We start from the raw sequence: 18,887 nt of genomic DNA on the forward strand, positions 1-18,887 counted from the left end.
GGGTATGGGAGCAGCCACTCACCCAGTAGGAGTTCCAGATGTGCACGGCTGGCTCAGAGCCTGCTGGCCCAGCCCACATTTCCCAGGCCAGCGACAGTGTGCTGAAGTGTTTTTCATCAGACAGTTAACAAGACTTCCTTATACATTTCCCCAGTGTCAAGAAAAACAAAAGGTGCCCAGTTCTCTGCTGCCTCCAGCAGTGCTGGGCAGAAGTGAGACAGGAAGCCAGGCTCCGGACTCACACACCCAGACGTAGGTGGGAAGCTACAGCGCGTGGGCTTTCATATCCCCAGGGCCCGGGCTGAGGCCTCTTAAAGACAAGCCAGCCCCGTGCTTGCCCATGCCTGACGCATGCCAGGCCACAGCGTGGCTCTCTGTCCACAGAGGAAGTGGCGCAGTAAGTGGCCAGCCCCTCCCTGCTTTGGAAAGGTCCCGCTATTCACGGAATCTTGGGTGGGAGCCCTGACACCAAAGGCAGAAACCACAAGGGAGAAGCCAGCCCCGGCCGCCTAAATGCGAAATAAGCCTGTTGCTGGATGCCATGAAAATGCCCCGTGTTCCAGTCCTAAATGGGATGCGTGCTATTGGTTTGAGAGATTTTTTTTTTTCTTTGAGACAGGGTCACGCTCCGTTGCCCAGGCTGGAGTGCGGTGGCGCGATCTCCGCTCACTGCAACCTCTGCCTCCTGGGTTCAAGCAATTCTCCTGCCTCAGCCTCCCGAGTAACTGGGACTATAGGCACACGCCTCCACACCCGGCTAATTTTTTGTATTTTAGTACAGACTGGGTTTCACCATGTTGCCCAGGCTGGTCGCAAACTCCTGACCTCAGGTGACCCTCCTGCCTCGGCCTCCCAAAGTGCTGGGATTACAGGCGTGAACCACCACGCCCGGCCAAGAGAGATTTTTATCACATTAAGAAAATAGTCTCTTTCTGTGTTTCCAAGGTTATGGCTTTTTTTAAAATCAGAAACAAATGTTGAGTTTTCTCAAATGCCTTCTCAATGTGTACGAAAATGATGGTGTGTTTTTTTCCCTTGGTGTGTTAAAGTGTGATCTTGTAGTGACAGGTTTAAAGCATTCCTGAGATTAGCCCTCCTTTAAATGAAATATGCTATATGGCTAGATGAAATTCGTTAGCATTGGATAGAGGACTTGAGTGCCTATTCATACGTAGAGTGAAGGGCATCTGTTCTGTCCATGTGCGCATGCGCTGAGACACATGTCATGCCGTCTTAAGAGGCGTGGGATCAGGGTTTCTTACCTTTTTTAAATGAACTGGGAAGCTCCACATCTTTTTCTTTCACATTAAGAATTTGCAGTGGCTCATGCCTCTCACTCCTGTAATCCCAGCACTTTGGGAGGCTGAGGTGGCATCACTTGAGCCCAAGAGTTTGAGACCAGCCAGAGCAACATAGTGAGACCCTGTCTCAATTAAAAAGAAAAAAAAAAAAAAAAAGAATTTGAAAGAACTGCCTGGGATCTAGGGCCTTTTGAGACAGCAATTCTTTAATAACATTTTCCATTTTTCTTCTTGGAATTCCTCCTTAATTTTTAAGTCAATATTTGATAGTTTATAATTTCCCAAAAAGTATCCCAATTCACAGAGGATTTTCCAATTTTTAACAAACTTTTTTTACACATTAATCTCTTATAATTTTTCTTTTCTTTTTTTTATTTGTTTGTTTTTTTAGGACAGTGTCTGACTCTGTTGCCCAGGCTGGAGTGCAGTGGCACGATCTCGACTCACTGCAACCTCTGCCTCCTGGCTTCAAGGGATTCTTGTGCCTCAGCCACCCAAGTAACTGGGACTACAGGTGTGTGCCAGCACACCTGGCTAATTTTGGTATTTTCAGCAGAGATGGGGTTTCGCCATGCTGCCCCGGCTGGTCTTGAACTCCCGACCTCAAGTGATCTGCCCACCTTGGCCCCCTAAAGTGCTGGGATTACAGGCGTGAGCCACCACGTCTGGCCAATATTAGCTTTTAATAATTATTGATGGACAAATTATTTGCCATTTGGAGAGATTTATTTTGTTCTTTTTAAAAAATATCTTGCTTTGGATACTTATTTTGTTTATTTTCATTTATTTTTGTTTAATAAGAAGATAATTTACAACTATTAATTTTTCTCAGAATCCACTTTTGCCCCATTCCATTCATTTGTACACATAGTATTTTGCCATTCTTGTTTCTTAATATTTTGTAATTGAATTTTTAACTTCTCGCATGACTTCAAAATTATATAAACGATCTTTCATTTCTAAGAATTCCAATTTTTTAAATACATCCTTTTTTTAAAACTAATTTTTAGTTTTCAATATTGTAGCCTAAGAATATTGACTTATGATTTATTCTCTGGGGATTTGATGACTCTGTTTTTGCTGCCTAATACAGACCCAGGGGCCTTTGAAAAGCTGACTGAGTCTCTGTAGAATGGAACCTTTTTCAGACAGTCACTGCATCAGTTTACTAACATTATTTTTCATAATCATTTTATGCTACTGTTTATCTACCTAGCCTTGGGAGGTGTGTTTAAGTCCCCCACGTTCTTGCGTTCCTGGCAGCTACGGCTGTCTGTGCACTGCGGCTGTTCTGGGTGGAGTATCCCCAGCAGCCCCACGGATGGCCCTTCTCACTGGCCTGGGCCGGGTCTGCTGGGAAGCCTGCACCCCTGCTCACCTTCTGTCTGCGTCTCCTGGGCACAGCCCTCTCTCGCTGTCTTCCTTTAGCCTTTGTTTCACTTTGCCTTGGGAGGTGGCCGCTGTGAGCAGAGTAAGTGGGATTTTGGCTCTCACCCTCCCTGCCCTGGTGGTGTCTGCAGTCTGGTTGTTGAGACCAACAGTGATTCAATAATCACATGAATCCATAGACAGGCACAAAGTAACACACATCTAGGAAGGAAAACCCCACTTTGCTGGGGGAGCCAAATATGATTGAAGCATCCAGAAAGGCCTCTTTGAGGACATGACATTTAAGTGAACAGTGAGCATAGGGTGGCCCTGTGAAGGTGAGGCTAAGAGCTTTCCAGGTAAAAGGAACAGCACGTGCAAAGGTCCCGAGGCAGAACGCTGGCCACTGTGGCCAGAATGTGGCTAGCAAGAGGGAAGGGACCCAGGTGAGCGGGGAGTGTGGCTAGAATGTGGCCAGCAGGAGGGAGGGGTCCCAGTTGAGCAACCCACACAGAGGCTTCTGAATCCAGGACAGGTGCAATGGTGAGCCCGGAAGGCATGAAGCAGGGGTGGGAAGGTGTGGATGGTGGGTTAGGGCAGGTGCCAGGTGTGGGATGTGGCCTGGAGAGCCCGTTGTGGCTGAGCCCAGCATGCAGAGTGGAGGGCGGTGGAGGGGTTTGATGGCTGCCCCTGACTAAACTGGAGGAGGCAAAAGAAGGGGTGCATCGATGCCAGGCCCCCACATACTCACTGCAGAAAGGTGGAAGCTGGTATGTGAGTTGTAATAACCCATCCACCAGGACAAGTCACTTCTGCCCCATCCTGGGCACAGTGATGGGGCCTCAGGAGGGGAGGGCAATCTTGAGGGAAAGGGGAGCCACGATAACTCAGGGGATAGGCATGGCATGGGGGCCCTAAGTGACACGTGTTCACAGCCAGAAGTGAATGGCCCAGGCTTCAGGTGGAGGAGGGAGAATGGGGAGTTCACAGGTGCAGCCCAAGGCCAAGAGAGAAGGAGCGCTTCGCGGGGGATGCCTCTCCTCCGGGGGCTGGGAAGCGCGGGGGGCTTAAGTCAGTGAGGATGCCCCACTGCCACCCAGAGCAAGGCTGGAGTGAGGATGAGGAGGGGCCTGGAGCAAGGACAAGGTGGAAGAGGAAGGGATCGGGAGAAGGAGGAGGTGCTGGGAGGAAGAAGAAGGGGCTGGGAGGAGGAGGGAGGGGCCAGGAGAGCGGGATCAGGAGGAAGAGGAGGGGCCAGAAGGACAGGGAGATGGAGGAGGGAATAGGAGGACCAGGAGGATGCAGAGGTCCCTGCAGAGGGGGTGGGGGGGGGAACAGAGCAAGGAAGAAAGTGGGGTCCTGCCCCCAGGGCCCACCCTGCACCCCCACTCACCCTCCCACAGGGCCCCTTCCTGCCTCAGAGGTGGGTCCCGCAGGACCCCCAATTCCACACAGGAGGCCACTGAGACTGGAGAGGCCCAATGCCCTGTCCCCACTCCCTGTGTGCACTGCACGCCTGCCCCGTGAGCCACTGTCACCAGAGGATCCCAACCCCACCTGCATATCAGAGCCCTCTGGTGGGAAGACCCAGGCTGCCCCAGACACCAGGCGTGGTAGCTGCACATGCAGTGACATCAACATCTAGTTTCCTGTGAGCCTTCCTGCTAAAATGAGCTGTTAAATATAATTATAAAAAGTATGTATGCTCAAGGTAGAAAACCCAGAAAATCCAAACAAGTTGAGAGAAAAGTCCTTTGTGTTATCACCATTCTGGTGGGGATCACCCCTGTAACATTCTGGTGTGTCCCCTTCCCATGTGGACCGTTTTACCCCAATCCAGGCTGTTTATGGTATCTGGTCTAACCTGCTGCTGCTTTTTAAAACTTTATTTATTTAGCAGAGAGACTGGGTCTCACTATGTTGCCCAGGCTGGTCTTGAACTCCTGGCCTCAAGCGATCCTCCTGCCTCAGCCTCCCAAAGTGCTGGGATCACAGGCATGAGAGCTGTTCTTTTGCCCAGCTTTAGAACATAAATATTTTTCTATATCTTAAAATTTTCTTCCTAAATATAATTTTAACAGCTACATAACAGAGCCGCTCATAAATAATTTCTGTGACCACTGTCCTGTTGTTTGCTGTTTTTCATAATTATAAATCTGCAGTGGACACCTTCTTAGATCACTGTTATCTATATTTCACATTATTAATTTAGGATAAATCCCAGTAATGGAATTATGGGGTCAAGAGGCATCTATGAGTTTGACATTATTGATACATATTGCCAAATTGTGTTTCAGAAAAATTGTACCAGTTTATCTTCCGTGAGGAATGCTGTGAGTGCTTGCCTCAGTGTCCTACATCTTCACTAGCATTCAGCATTCTTTTCTTTTTTTTGAGACAGGGTCTCACTCTGTTACCCAGGCTGGAGTGCAGTGGCAGGAACACAGCTCACTGCAGCCTCAATCTCCCACCTCCCTGGGCTCATGTGATCCTCTGACCTAAGCCTCCCAACTAGCTGGGACTACAGGTGCATGCCATCACTGGCAAATTTTTGTATTTTTTTGTAGAGACAAGGTCTCACTGTGTTGCCCAGGCTGGTCTAAAACTCCTAGGCTCAAGCAATCCTCCGGCCTGGGCCTCCCACAGTGCCGGGATTTCACATGTGAGCCACCGCGCCCAGCCTAGCATTCTCATCTGTAAGAGGAGCGCCGTCTGGATGTGCGGTCTTTCATTTCACATGCCTAGTAGTCATTTGTATTTCTAGAAGAAACAGTGATTTAAATGCCTCGTGGGGATTCCTCTCTGTTTTGTAGCCACCCATACACCGCCCTATCTGAATCCCTATCCCACGTCTGCCTGGCATTGGGACAAGCTCCCCGAGCCGGCCTCAAGTGGGTCACCCACGCTGGCTCTCAGGACACATGGGGTGACGCCTCCCGCCCCAGCAGGTAATGGAAGCTGCTAGAAGCCACCAGGCTGAATCTTCCAGGGTAGAGGGAGGCAAATACTGATGCAGATAAAGTGAACTGAGGCCGGGTGTGGTGGCTCATGCCTGTAATCCCAGCACTTTGGGAGGCCAAGGCGGACAGGTCGCTTGAGCCCAGGAATTTGAGATCAGCATGGCCAACATGGTGAAACCCTGTCTGTACTTAATAAATAAAGAAATAAATAAAAGTTTGCCAGGTGTGGTGGTGCACGCCTGTAATCCCAGCTATTCTGGAGGGTGAGGCAAGAGGATCACCTGAACCCAGGAGGCAGAGGTTGCAGTGAGCCAAGATCATGCCACACTGCACTCCAGCCCAAGCAACAGAGCAAAACCCTGTCTAAAATAAATAAATAAATAAATAAATAAATTGTAAAAAGTGAATTTAAAGCCAAAAGTGCTTTCCCCTCAGATTTTCTGATGATTTAGACACACATTGCCTGGTCACCTTTTGCTTAAGTATAAACTCAAAAAGGACGAGAAATGTATACTTCATGAGCCAGTCAAGTGAGGACCTGTCTCTTCATCCTAATAGGAGACTAAGGCTTGAACAAGCAAATGAGGTCTCCGGGGTCACTCTGGGTAAGAAGTGGAGCTGGGATTTGAACCCAGGTCTGTGGGTGACAGGGCCCAGGCTCTCATATTTCATATTAGGGCCAGCCGGGGGTATCTGGGTGACAACTGCAACCTCAGGGTGTCCCCAGAGTAGACAACTCACCTGTGAGCATCGGCGATCACACTTTCTTTTTTTTTTTTTGAAACGGAGTCTCGCTGTGTCGCCCAGGCTGGAGTGCAGTGGCATGATCTCGGCTCACTGCAAGCTCCACCTCCTGGGTTCACGCCATTCTCCTGCCTCAGCCTCCCGAGTAGCTGGGACTACAGGCGCCCGCCACCATGCCCGGCTAATTTTTTGTATTTTTAGTAGAGACGGGGTTTCACCGTGTAAGCCAGGATGGTCTCTATCTCCTGATCTCGTGATCCACCCGCCTCGGCCTCCCAAAGTGCTGCGATTACAGGCGTGAGCCACCGCGCCCGGCCGGCGATCACACTTTCTTACCAGCAAGTAAACCACCATGAACTGTGGTGCCGGGCCTTGACTTGGGACCCAGATATGCTGGAAACTCCCACCATAGGATTCAGGAACATTCCGAGCAAAGTTTGCTTCGAGCCCCAGAATAGAAAGTCCTAGCCAAAAAAGGATCATTGCTTAGTGACATGAGAACTGAAACTTTAGGGAGTTAGAGTCAGGGTGTATTTTTCATGACTATTTTGGGTCCTTCAGTCAGTTCTGTGTTCTGTTGGGCAGAAGAATGTCTGTACTCTGAGGGGAATATTTTTTATCGCATCCTCACTGACGGAGCTCACAACGTTTATTGAAAGTTTCAGCTGTCACTTCTGTATAAATAAACAGGATGAAGTGGGCAGCCGACAGCACATTAGAGATATTTTTAGACGCGGGTGGCGCTGCAATCCAGAAGGCTAAGGTATCAAGGAGAGAGTGCCTGGTCCCAGAATAGCCCACCCACACACGGCCCTATCTGCCTCAGCGTGGCCTCAGCGTGGGTTCTGTGGTGGTGTGGCTTCCTGCATCCGCTCCTTCCTGTTCTGTTTGGCCAGTGCAAAGATGGCAATAGCTCCTCCTAAAAATGCCACAGCTCCGCGCCTCAGAGGACAGGGGCAGTGTTGAGGATCACGTATCACTGGATCTGCAGAGCACCAAAACCTAAACTGCCTGTGGGTTTGGAGGGTCTGAGATATGGGAGAGGATCATCATTCAAAGCAACATTCATTGGTCAGATGCAGTGACTCACGCCTGTAATCCCAGCACTTTGGGAGGCCAAGGCAGGTGGATCACCTGAGGTCAGGAGTTCGAGACCAGCCTGGCCAACATAGTGAAACCCTGTCTCTACTAAAAGTACAAAAATTAGCCAGGTGTGGTGGACCGTGTCTGTAGTCCCAGCTACTCAAGAGGCTGAGGCAGGAGAATCGCTTGAACCAGGGAGGTGGAGGTTGCAGTGAGCTGAGATTACACCACTGCACTCCAGCCTAGGTGAGAGAGTGAGACCCTGTCAAAAAAAAAAAAAAAAAAAAAAAGGCAGCATTTCTCACTGTTTAACCCTGTAGCTGAGAAGCCTGGACTTGGTTTTCAGCAACAATAACATGTCTAACATTTACCGTGGACCAGCCACATAACATGTACTCATTCGGTTTTTTCCCCACAATGAGACTCAGACTGTCACGACTTCCTGTGGCTTTTTCCACTTCTGTTTTCTTCTTGAAACATGAGTCCTTGCTCACCTGGAAAGACCACACACCCCAATGCCCACAGGCAGGGCACACCCTCTGCTGCCTGTCCCTCCTCATGCCGCATCTACTGGGCTTCTTGCATGGGCTAAGGGAGGCCCTGTGCACTCAGGGCAGTGACCTAGAGGGCGGCCAGGGAGGAAAAACAGTGACCGTATGGGCTGGGCGCGGTGGCTCAAGCCTGTAATCCCAGCACTTTGGGAGGCCGAGACGGGCGGATCACGAGGTCAGGAGATCGAGACCATCCTGGCGAACACGGTGAAACCCCATCTCTACTAAAAAATACAAAAAACTAGCCGGGTGAGGTGGCGGCGCCTGTAGTCCCAGTTACTGGGGAGGCTGAGGCAGGAGAATGGCGTGAACCTGGGAGGCGGAGCTTGCAGTGAGCTGAGATCCAGCCACTGCACTCCAGCCTGGGGGACAGAGCGAGACTCCGTCTCAAAAAAAAAAAAAACAACAGTGACTGTATGACAGGGGCTGGGGTAGAGGGGTGCTGGGATGCTGGAGAGGCCCCTACTTTTTCTGTATAGCCTCTTAAAGCCTCCAAGGGTCTCCTCACGTTTGATTTGATTTATGACCTCTGATCCATTTACTCACTTTCCAGATTAAGTATAAGGAAAAGTATCCTTCTGTTATCTTCATTTTCACTGTTTTTGGAGCCCGTCATCTATTCATGTGGATCTCAAATTCTTTCTTATGACTGAAGAACTTTCTTTGACATTTCTTGTAGCACAGGTCTGCTGGCAATGAATTCTCTCAGCTTCTTTTTTCTCAAAAGGTTCTTATAGCAACCTCTTTTTTTTTTTTTTGAGATGGAGTCTCGCTCTGTCGCCCAGGCTGGAGTGCAGTGGCCGGATCTCACAGCTCACTGCAAGCTCCGCCTCCCGGGTTTACGCCATTCTCCTGCCTCAGCCTCCCAAGTAGCTGGGACTACAGGCGCCCGCCACCTTGCCCGGCTAGTTTTTTGTATTTTTTTAGTAGAGACGGGGTTTCACCGTGTTCGCCAGGATGGTCTCGATCTCCTGACCTCGTGATCCGCCCGTCTCGGCCTCCCAAAGTGCTGGGATTACAGGCTTGAGCCACCACACCCGGCCATTTTTTTTTTTTTTTTTTTTTCAAGACAGAGTCTTGCTCTGTCGCCCAGGCTGGAGTATAATAGCATGATCTCAACTCACTGCAACCTCCGCCTCCCAGGTTCAAGTAATTCTCCTGCCTCAGCCTTCTGAGTAGCTGGCATTACAGGTGTCCGCCACCACACCCAGCTAATTTTTGTATTTTTAGTAAAGGCAAGGTTTCACCATGTTAGCCAGGCTGGTCTCTAACTCCTGACCTCAAGTGATCCGCTTGCCTCGGCCTCCCAAAGTGCTGGAATTACAAGTGTGAGCCAATGTGCCCAGCCTCAACCTCATTTTCAAAAGGTATTTTTTTTCTAGGTATAGAATTCCTAGAATATAGAAAATTCCTAGGTATAGAAAACAAGAATGTGTTTCCCCTCCCCACAACCCCTAATACTTTCAAGATGTTGCCCATTGTCTTCCCGCATGACAAGCCTCTGATAAGAAATTAAGAAATCTGCTATAAGTCACTGTTCTTCTGTATGTCTTTTTTCCTCTGACTTCAAGATTTTTTCCTTTTTCTTTGGCGTTCAGCAGTTGGACTTTGATGTGTCTACGTGGTTGTTCGCTATTGTAGCTGCTTTGTTTTCTGTCCTGTTTTAGATTCTCCAAGCTTCTTGGATCTACAATTTTATGTCTTTCATTATTTTTTTAAAAGCCTCAGTCATTACCTCTTCAAATATTTCTTCTGCTCCATTCCCTCTCCTCCTTCTGGGACTCTCACATTATGAGTTGAGGTTGATGTCATTTACAGGATTGTCATGTTACACAGCTCTTGGATGCTCTAGTCTTCCCCAACTTTTTTTTTCTCTTTGTGTTTCAGTTTGGTTAATTTCTACTGACATATCTTCAATTTCTCTCTTTCCTCAGTTTTCGTGTCCGCTGATGGGCCCATTGAAGGAATTCTCTCTGATGCTATGTCTTTTTATTTCTAGCAACCTGTCTTTGACTTTGAGTTTCCACCTCTCTGCTTAAATTCTCCATCTGTTCATGCATATTGTCTACCCTTTCCACTAGACCCATTATCATACTAGCCATTCTAACATACCTGTCTGACATCTAGGTCATCTCTGAGTCTAATTCCATTCATTGTTTTGCCTCTTGGCAATGGATTGGTTGTTTTTTGTTGCTTCTCAACAAAAAAATATATATATATTATTTTTATTGAATACTGAACATTCATGTATAGAACAGAGGTGACTACAGTCGATAGTATTTACATGTGGAAATGGGTAAGCCTCTTCTGTCAGACTGTTAGTGTGGGATTTGAGTCAATCTTGTTAGGAATTGAACTGGGTTTGGGATTTGTCATTGTTATGGTTATCTTCAATGTACCATAGGCCTCAAGTACCTCTAGCAATGAGCTGCCATTGCCTTGTGCCCAGGGTTGGGACTAGGGCACTGGAGGAGATTTCTCAGTGTGGTGCCCCACCCTCTGCTTTCAGCTTTCTCTTGCCTGCCTGTGCTGCAGCATGGATCTCGCCCCACTTTCTCTTGGCAGTAGACAGGTACTGCTTGTTATTCTACACCACGGTTATGTTCAAAGGCTTGGGGAGGGTTCTCTGTGTCCTGATCCAGCCTCAGTTTAGACAGGCCCTTCCCTGTGCCCTTCACCTCAGAATTCCTACCCCTTTTACCTGTGGCAGACAAACCCTGCTGGGGTCTTGGGTGCAACTGTCCTGTCCCTTCCCCAGCGAGAAGAGATCACTGTTTTTTGTTGTTGTTGTTTTGAGACAGAGTCTTAGTCTTGCTCTGTCACCCAGGCTCAAGTGCAGTGGCATGATCTCAGCTCACTGCAACCTCCACCTCCCGGGTTCAAGCGATTCTCTTGCCTCAGTCTCCTGAGTAGCTGGGATTACAGGCACCCGCCACTGCACCCAGCTAATTTTTGTATTTTTAGTAGAGACAGGGTTTCACCATCTTGGCCAGGCTGGTCTCAAACTCCTGACCTTGTGATCCACTAGCCTCGGCCTCCCAAAGTGCTGGGATTACAGGCATAAGCCACCATGCCCAGCCAAGGCCTCTGTTTTGTATGGTGCAGGATCCTAGGCCAGGATGGTTTCCTGGTGCCCTTCCAAAGAAAAAGAGTTCCTTCCTATCCTTCCACCAGCCGTGGTCTTTGTCTGTGCTCTGGGGGCGACAGGCTGTGCTGTTCCTCCCTCAGCAGCCTAAGACATCTGCTTCCCAGGAGAGAAGAGTCTGGGATGGTGGAAAGGGCTTTGAGCCTGTTCCTACCCTGGCTGCAGCCCTGGTGGCACAACTGCCACGGCAAGCCTGGCATCACACTGGCATTGTGGATACGGGAGTGAAGGGGACTTGACAACTGCCCTAGAGGCACTCAGGCTGCCCCTGTGGGGCAAGGGCTCATTCAAGGCTTACTGGCTTATGGATGCCCACTGTGGCCTCAACCCCCAGTGAGTGCGACTTGGACCCAGACAAGGAAGTGTCCAAGCTGTGGCCAGATTTGACCACCAAGGGCGAGGGACAGTGGTGAGGTGTGAGACCTGTGCAGTCACACCCTGGCCCTCTCACCCGGAAGCCCTCCAGCCTTCCCAAACCTCTGTTTCCCTGTCTATAAAACAATGGGTAACAGCAGTCCCCAAGCGTCAGCGAGATCACACACAGGCCCTGCTGAGCCTGTGCCTATCATGCAGGGGCACCCAGTGGATCTGCATGATAACAGCAGTTATCATGGAATGGTGACAACAGTGAATGCCACCAAGACCCCTCAGGCAGTCAGTCCCTGAGAACAGGCTCTGAGCCCCATACAACACCAGAGGGGCCTTTCTTCCTGAGTCTCAGGGCTGTTCTGTGAAGCAGGAGGTCACGGGCTTGGGGAAAATGCAGGGCTGGAGGCAGAAGGAGCCGGCGTGGTCTGGGTTCTACCCATGTCCAGTGCTGTCTCAGAGCCTCAGTTTCCTCTGCTGGAAGAGGCACTTGGCACCCACGTCCTGGGTTGGAAGATGACACAGAAAAGCACCGATGGCTGGGTCCACTTGGGTTTTGTCCACTTCATTTCAAAGGGCAGGCTGTGGCTTACAAACCCCTGTCTATGGAAAAAGTTGTTCAGAAACAGATGGTGTTTGCTCTCCCAGAGAACCCTGGGGGAGCAGTGTCCTGAGAGCACCTAAGGGGCAGGGTGGGAATGAGTTCATCTGCTGCGGCTTCGAGGGTTAGAATTCCTGGAGCAGAGGGGACTCTGCGTTGGCTGCTCCCCAAGCCAAGCCCAAGGAACACCCCAATGGCACACCCTCTGCCCGTGCCGCCTGGGCCCCTGGCTCAGCACAGCCACCTCCACTCCCTTCCCTGTAGCCTGGTGGCAGCCATACCTGTGGGTAAAGGCACCTGCAGCCATGGCAGGATAGCGTCACGGGCCCTGTGGTGAAGTCCACACACACAGAATAACACAGTCACACTGCACACACAGTCACACACACAGAATAACACAGTCACACCCGCACAGTCACACACACAGAATAACACAGTCACATCTGCACACACAGGTTCACACACAGAATAACACAGTTACACCCACACACAGGTACACAGAATAACACAGTCACACCACTCACAAATGACAGTTACACACACAGGGACACACACAGAGGATAACACAGTCACAAACCCACAGAAAATAACAAGTTACACTCACACACAGGGACACACACACACAGAGAATAACACAGTCACACACAGAGAATAGCACAGTAACAGTCACACAGAATAACAGTGTTACACAGTCACACACAGAGAATAACACACACGATCACACACAGAGAATAACACAGTCATAGTCACACAGAATAACACAGTGTTACACAGTCACACATAGAAAGTGTCACACACACACACAGAATAATAGTCACACACACAGAATAACAGTCACACCCACAGTCACACACAGGATAACACAGTTATATATATAGTCACACACACAGTAACACAGAATTACAGTCACATGCAGAGAATAACAGTTACACACAGTCACACAGAACACAGTCACACAGTTACACACAGAATAACAGTCACACAGAATAGCACAGCTATTCACACACAGTCACACACAGGGAATAACAGTCACACACAGAATAACAGTAACACACAGTCACACACAGAAAATAGTCACACACACAGAGTCACAGGAAATAACAGTCACACACAATGTCACACAGTCACAAAGAGAACAGTCACACACAGAATAACACAGTTACACACACAGAATAACAGTCACATGCAGATAACAGTTACACAGTCACATAGTCACAGAGAACAGTAACACACACAGTCACACAGAAAATAGTCACACACACACAGTCACATATAGAATATAACAGTCACACAGACAATGTCACACAGAGTCACAAAGAAAATAACAGTCACACACAGAATAATATAGTTACACAGTCAGAGAATAAGTCACACAGTCACCCACACACAGAATAGCAGTCACACAGTCACACACAGAGAATAGTCACACACACACAGTCACACAGAAAATAGTCACACAGAGAATAACAGTCACACAGAATAACACTGTCACGCAGTGAATAACAGTCACACACAGTCACACAGAATAACACTGTCATATAGTGAATAACAGTCACACACACAGTCACAGAATAACACTGTCACAAAGTGAATAACAGTCACACAGTCACACAGAGAATAATAGTCATACAGTGAATAACACACACACAGTCACACAGAGAATAGCACTCATGCAGTGAATAACAGTCACACACACAGTCACACAGAGAATAACACTGTCATACAGTGAATAACAGTCACACAGTTGCACACAGAGAATAACAGTTACATATAGTCACACATAGTCACACACAAAGAATAATGGTTACAGTCACATACAGAATAACAGTCACACACAGACGCGACACCAGCCTGTGACCTTGCCCGGGGTAGCAGAAGGAGCTGGTGGCGGAGGAGCCAGTGGCAGAGGTGCGGGCCTCATTGGCCACCCAGCCTAGTTCATCCTTCCGGTGCAGACAGAGCTGTGAGAGGCCCCACAGCCACGCCAGGGCTTCCTGCACCACGGGCCGCCATGCAGGTTGCCTAGGAGTCCCCCTGGAGCCGTTGGGGCCCTGCCCTCCTGGATCCAGGGCCACTGCCTCGGTGCCGGGCCTTTTCCAAGCCAAGCTCCAGGGCCATGTGAGGGGCCACGGTGCAGCGCCCCCGGCTGGGGTCCCGCGTTGTTTCCCCTGCCTGCCCAGGGTCTCACCACCTCCTCTTCCATCCACAGGAGCTACAGGGAGCTGGCTGACTGCACCTGGCACATGGCGGAGAAGCTAGGCTGCTTCTGGCCCAACGCAGAGGTGGACAGGTTCTTCCTGGCAGTGCACGGGCACTACTTCAGGGCCTGCCCCATCTCAGGCAGGGCCGTGCGGGACCCGCCTGGCAGCGTCCTCTACCCCTTCATCGTGGTCCCCATCACGGTGACCCTGCTGGTGACAGCACTGGTGGTCTGGCAGAGCAAGCACACAGAGGGCATCGTGTAGGCAGGGCCCAGGCTGCCGTGCACCCAGGCTTCAGGGTGAGGCCAGGCAGGCCTGGGTGGGGGCAGCTTCTGGAGCCTTGAGACAGAGCAGGCCTGCAATACCCCCGCTTCTTCCAACCAAGAAGAGCTCACAGGAGTCCAAAGTAGTCGAGGCTCTGGCATTAACCTGGAAGCCCCCCCTGGCTGGAGGCCACTTCCACCCTAGGAAGGGGGCAGGGACGTGACCCCAACTTACCTCTGGAAAGGGTCCCAGCCCCGGCTGCTTACCCCATAGCCACATTTGTGGATGAGTGGTTTGTGATTAAAAGGATGTTCTTGAACTTGGAAAGAGTCATTACCTCTGAGTACCCATCACTGGGAGAAGGGTGGCAACCCAGGCCCTGTGGACTCTCTTTCCTCTGACAGGAGGAATCAGGGGCCTTTGCTCGGGGGTGACACTGGAGCCAGTGCTGAGTGCACTGAGGTGCTCCTGGGGATTCTGGGGCCCTTGCTGCCCCCAGTGACACAGAATAACACAGTCACACCCACACACAGTTACACACACAGAGTAACACAGTCACACCTGTACAGTCACACACACAGAATAACGGTCACACACACACAGTCACACACACAGAATAACAGTCATACCCACACACACAGTCACACACACAAACACAGTCACACCCACACACACAGTCATACAGAGTAACAGTCACACCCCCCACACACACACACAGAATAACACAGTCACACCCACACACACAGTCACACACACAGTCACACCCACACACACAGTCACACACAGAGTAACAGTCACACCCACACACACAGTCACACACACAGAACAACAGTCACACCCACACACACAGTCACACACACAGAGTAACACAGTCACACCCACACACAGTCACACACACACACAACAGTCACACTCACACACAGTCACACACAGAGTAACACAGTCACACCCACACAGTCACACACACAGAATAACACAGTCACACCCATGCACACAGTCACACAGAATAACACAGTCACACCTGCACACACAGTCACACACACAAAATAACACAGTCACACCTACACACACAGTCACGCAGAATAACACAGTCACACCTGCACAGTCACACACACAGAGTAACACAGTCACACCTGCACACACAGTCACACACAGTAACACAGTCACACCTGCACAGTCACACACACACAATAACACAGTCACACCTGCACGCACAGTCACACTTGCATACACCAGGGCTGGATACACTGAGATCACAGACCAGGAAGGGCTGGGGCCCCTCCCCACAGATACCTGGGGCCTCGGGTGCAAGCTCTTCCTGTCTGTCCCCGAGGCATCACCGGGCTTAGCCTTCTGTCCCTCACCTCCCTGCACCCCATCCACACTTCTGCCCATGTCCCCACCTGTAGCTGGGCTTCCAGAAGGTTCTGGCTCCCCAAAGGAGCCCCTCCATGGTCCCTCCTGGGTGTCCTCTGAGTTCAGACCCCACCTCTCGGGCCTCTGCAGCCCCCAGGACCTGTCCCTTCTCCAGTGACTGAGAAGAGTGTCCACTCCTCCATCACCTTCGACTTGGCCTCTCCCTCTGCCCCACATGACAGCCGCATCCAAACACAGCAGCCAGTGCTGTGGCCTTGTAGTTTCAGCTTCAGCACACCACAGCCACGTGGGGCCACCCACCGCCCAGCCTGGGCTAAGCCTATCAGACGCCAGGCAGCTCATCACAGCAGCCTCCCCCCATAGAGCCCCTGAGCCTCCTCCTGGGTGTTGCAGTCCCCACCCCACCCCCACAAGGTGCACCCAAACCTCCCCACCCAGCCAGTCCCAAGAGGCATCCCCAGCCTAAGAGACCAGAAGGAGCCCCGAGTGGCTTCTCGGCTTCTCCAGCAGAACCATGGCTGTGGTGTGGGCCCATTTTCCCCAGAGGAGCAGGCGTGGCTGTGCCTTCCACTGGGTCAGGAGAGGAACCCAAGTTGCTGACAGTGGGCGGTGGCCTCAGGGGCTGATCCTCGTCTCTGTCTTGTTGGGAACCGCCAGGACTCCACTGTCCATGACCCAGTCTCAGCCTTGGGCCCTCAGTGAGGGTCTGGTCAGTCTGCTGCGCCAGGCCCCAGCTTCCTCCACTTCTAGGATGTGACCACATGTGAGTGGAGAAGCCGAGGGTGCCCTAGGGCCAGTGGTTTGGGGCCACAAGGAAAGAATAAGTATGACAAGAACAGCAGTAGTGTTTGCGTGAGCCGGGCACTGCACTATGAACTTGTATTTATGAAACTCTCAGAGAAGCCCCTTGAGGGAGGGCCTGTCCTTGTCCCCATTTCACAGAAGAGGAAAACAGAGTTCAAGTCACTTGCCCGAGTTCTCTCAGGAATCTGTCCAATAAGATTCCTTGAGATACTCCAATACACAGGACAGATGAAGGCAAACAGGGGCCGGGATGCGCCTCCCCCTTCTCTCCTCTATTCCCCCCTCAGCTCCTCCCCTACCTGCCCCCTGGGCCACAGTGGGGCCCGGCCTTGCCCCTGTGTTCACAAGCTGGCCTTTCCTGAGAGGCCCCAGTGAGGGCGAGGAGACAGGAGGTGGGAGCTTCTCACACGATTTCGACCTGCGGTACTGCCGGCATCTCTCAGACAAACTGCAGCTGGGCCAACCTGGGTGGGGGTGCTGTGCTGGGACCTGAGTCAGGGACCACCGGAGGAGGTAGCCCTTGAGCCGCCCTGGAGCCCGGGCCATGGCTGGGTCGGTCGGCTAGGCAGGCCTGGGAGCTTCGGATGGAGTCCTCCCACATGGGACTGGGGAAAAGAGGGATTCATTGAAAATTACCACCAAAGCAGCACCTACGGGATGGCCCACAGGCCCGTTCCAGGCACATTGTCAGTGAAGCCAGGCTGGGGCTGTCCTCTTACCGGTAAGCATTTGTCACCTTAGTTGACCATGCTTTTTAAGACACTGTCCAGTCCACAGCATTCACTCTGCCATCTCCACTTCCAGAAACCTCACCCCTCTCTGGGATCCAGGGACCCCTGAGCCCTCAGCCAGTCGTAACCCACCTGTACTCTTATGTCACAAAGTGGTTGTGGTTATGAGCGCTGGAAGAAAATGGGACAAGTGTCTCGGCCTATCCCCCACTTCTCCCCCAGAAAGCCAGGGAGCCCTGAGGACCCTAGTGGCTAGCCCAAGGTCACACCACCAGTGGCAGAGCCCCAGGCCCTGGCTCGAGCAGCCCCGCGGCCCCCGGGCCCCCAGGTGGGGGTGCAGAGCCCACTGCTTCACCCAGGGCTGAGCTGCACACGCAGAATCCTTCCAGAATCCGTTTTAGGGCTGTGGCATCTTCAAGGACAAGGACCCTCACCTTGCCATGTGCTTTGCCAGCCGTGTGTGTGTGCATGCATGCGTGCACATGTGTGTGCATGTGTGCACGTGTGCATGTGTGCACTCATGTGTGTGCATGTGTGTGCGTGTACGTGTGTGTGCATGTGCATGCATGTGTATGTGTGAATGTGTGCGTGTGTGCATGTGTGTGTGTGTGTAGAAACAGTAAACTTCGAGTGGCACTATCCCCTCCAAAGTTCTATTGTTTTATTCACTAGTCACAACATGGGCTTTTCATTGGTTCCAGGCCTGCTGTTTGCTGCTGGTTGTGGTTGTGGAGGGGTGCGTTATACTTTGTGGACATGAATCTCCTGCCACACATCTTTCTAGGTGGCCATTCACAGTGCTACCACTTGCCTCAGATTAATAAGATTTGTTCTGATTAAAGAAAGTAACCTTTCCCAGGACACCAGGACACTGGCTGCTTTTCTCATCACAGCACTGACAGACCCTCATGACCACTGCCCCATTATAGGGAAACAGACCAAGGGAAACGAGACACTGAAATTCAGAGGCTGGTTTTATGTAGAAGAAGGTGTTCCCAGAGCACTCTGATCAAAAAGGTCTGATCCAAAAGATTTCACCCAACTTCGTAAACTTCAGAGCGTCAGCTGTTCTGGAAGGACAGTATGCCTGTTCTACCACTTGGAAAAGATGACAATAGACATCAGAAATCAATGTGACAGGCCGGGCATGGTGGCTCATGCCTGTAATCCCAGCACTTTGGGAGGCCAAGGTGGGCGGGCAGATCACTTGAGGTCAGGAGTTCGAGACCAGCCTGGCCAACATGGTGAAACCCCGTCTCTACTAAAACTACAAAAAGTTAGCCAGGCGTGGTGGCGCACATTTGTAATCCCAGCTACTCAGGAGGCTGAGGCAGGAGAATCACTTGAACCCAGGAGGCGGAGGTTGCAGTGAGTTGAGATGGCGCCATTGC

At 51.0% G+C, this 18,887-nt stretch overlaps 1 protein-coding gene across 1 annotated transcript in view; it reads left to right on the top strand.

The window, feature by feature from the left end:
• Window positions 1-14,903, top strand: part of RAMP1 (receptor activity modifying protein 1) — a 55,251-nt gene extending 40,348 nt beyond the window's left edge. Inside the window, exon 3 of the mRNA XM_007966816.3 lies at window positions 14,329-14,903. Within this exon, the coding sequence (XP_007965007.1) occupies window positions 14,329-14,584 (256 nt within the window). The 3' untranslated portion in view covers window positions 14,585-14,903. The remainder of the gene's footprint in view (window positions 1-14,328) is intronic.
• The last annotated feature ends 3,984 nt before the right edge of the window (window positions 14,904-18,887 follow it).

Source organism: Chlorocebus sabaeus, chromosome 10, assembly GCF_047675955.1.
Source record: "Chlorocebus sabaeus isolate Y175 chromosome 10, mChlSab1.0.hap1, whole genome shotgun sequence".
In the NCBI taxonomy this organism is placed as follows: Eukaryota; Metazoa; Chordata; class Mammalia; order Primates; family Cercopithecidae; genus Chlorocebus; species Chlorocebus sabaeus.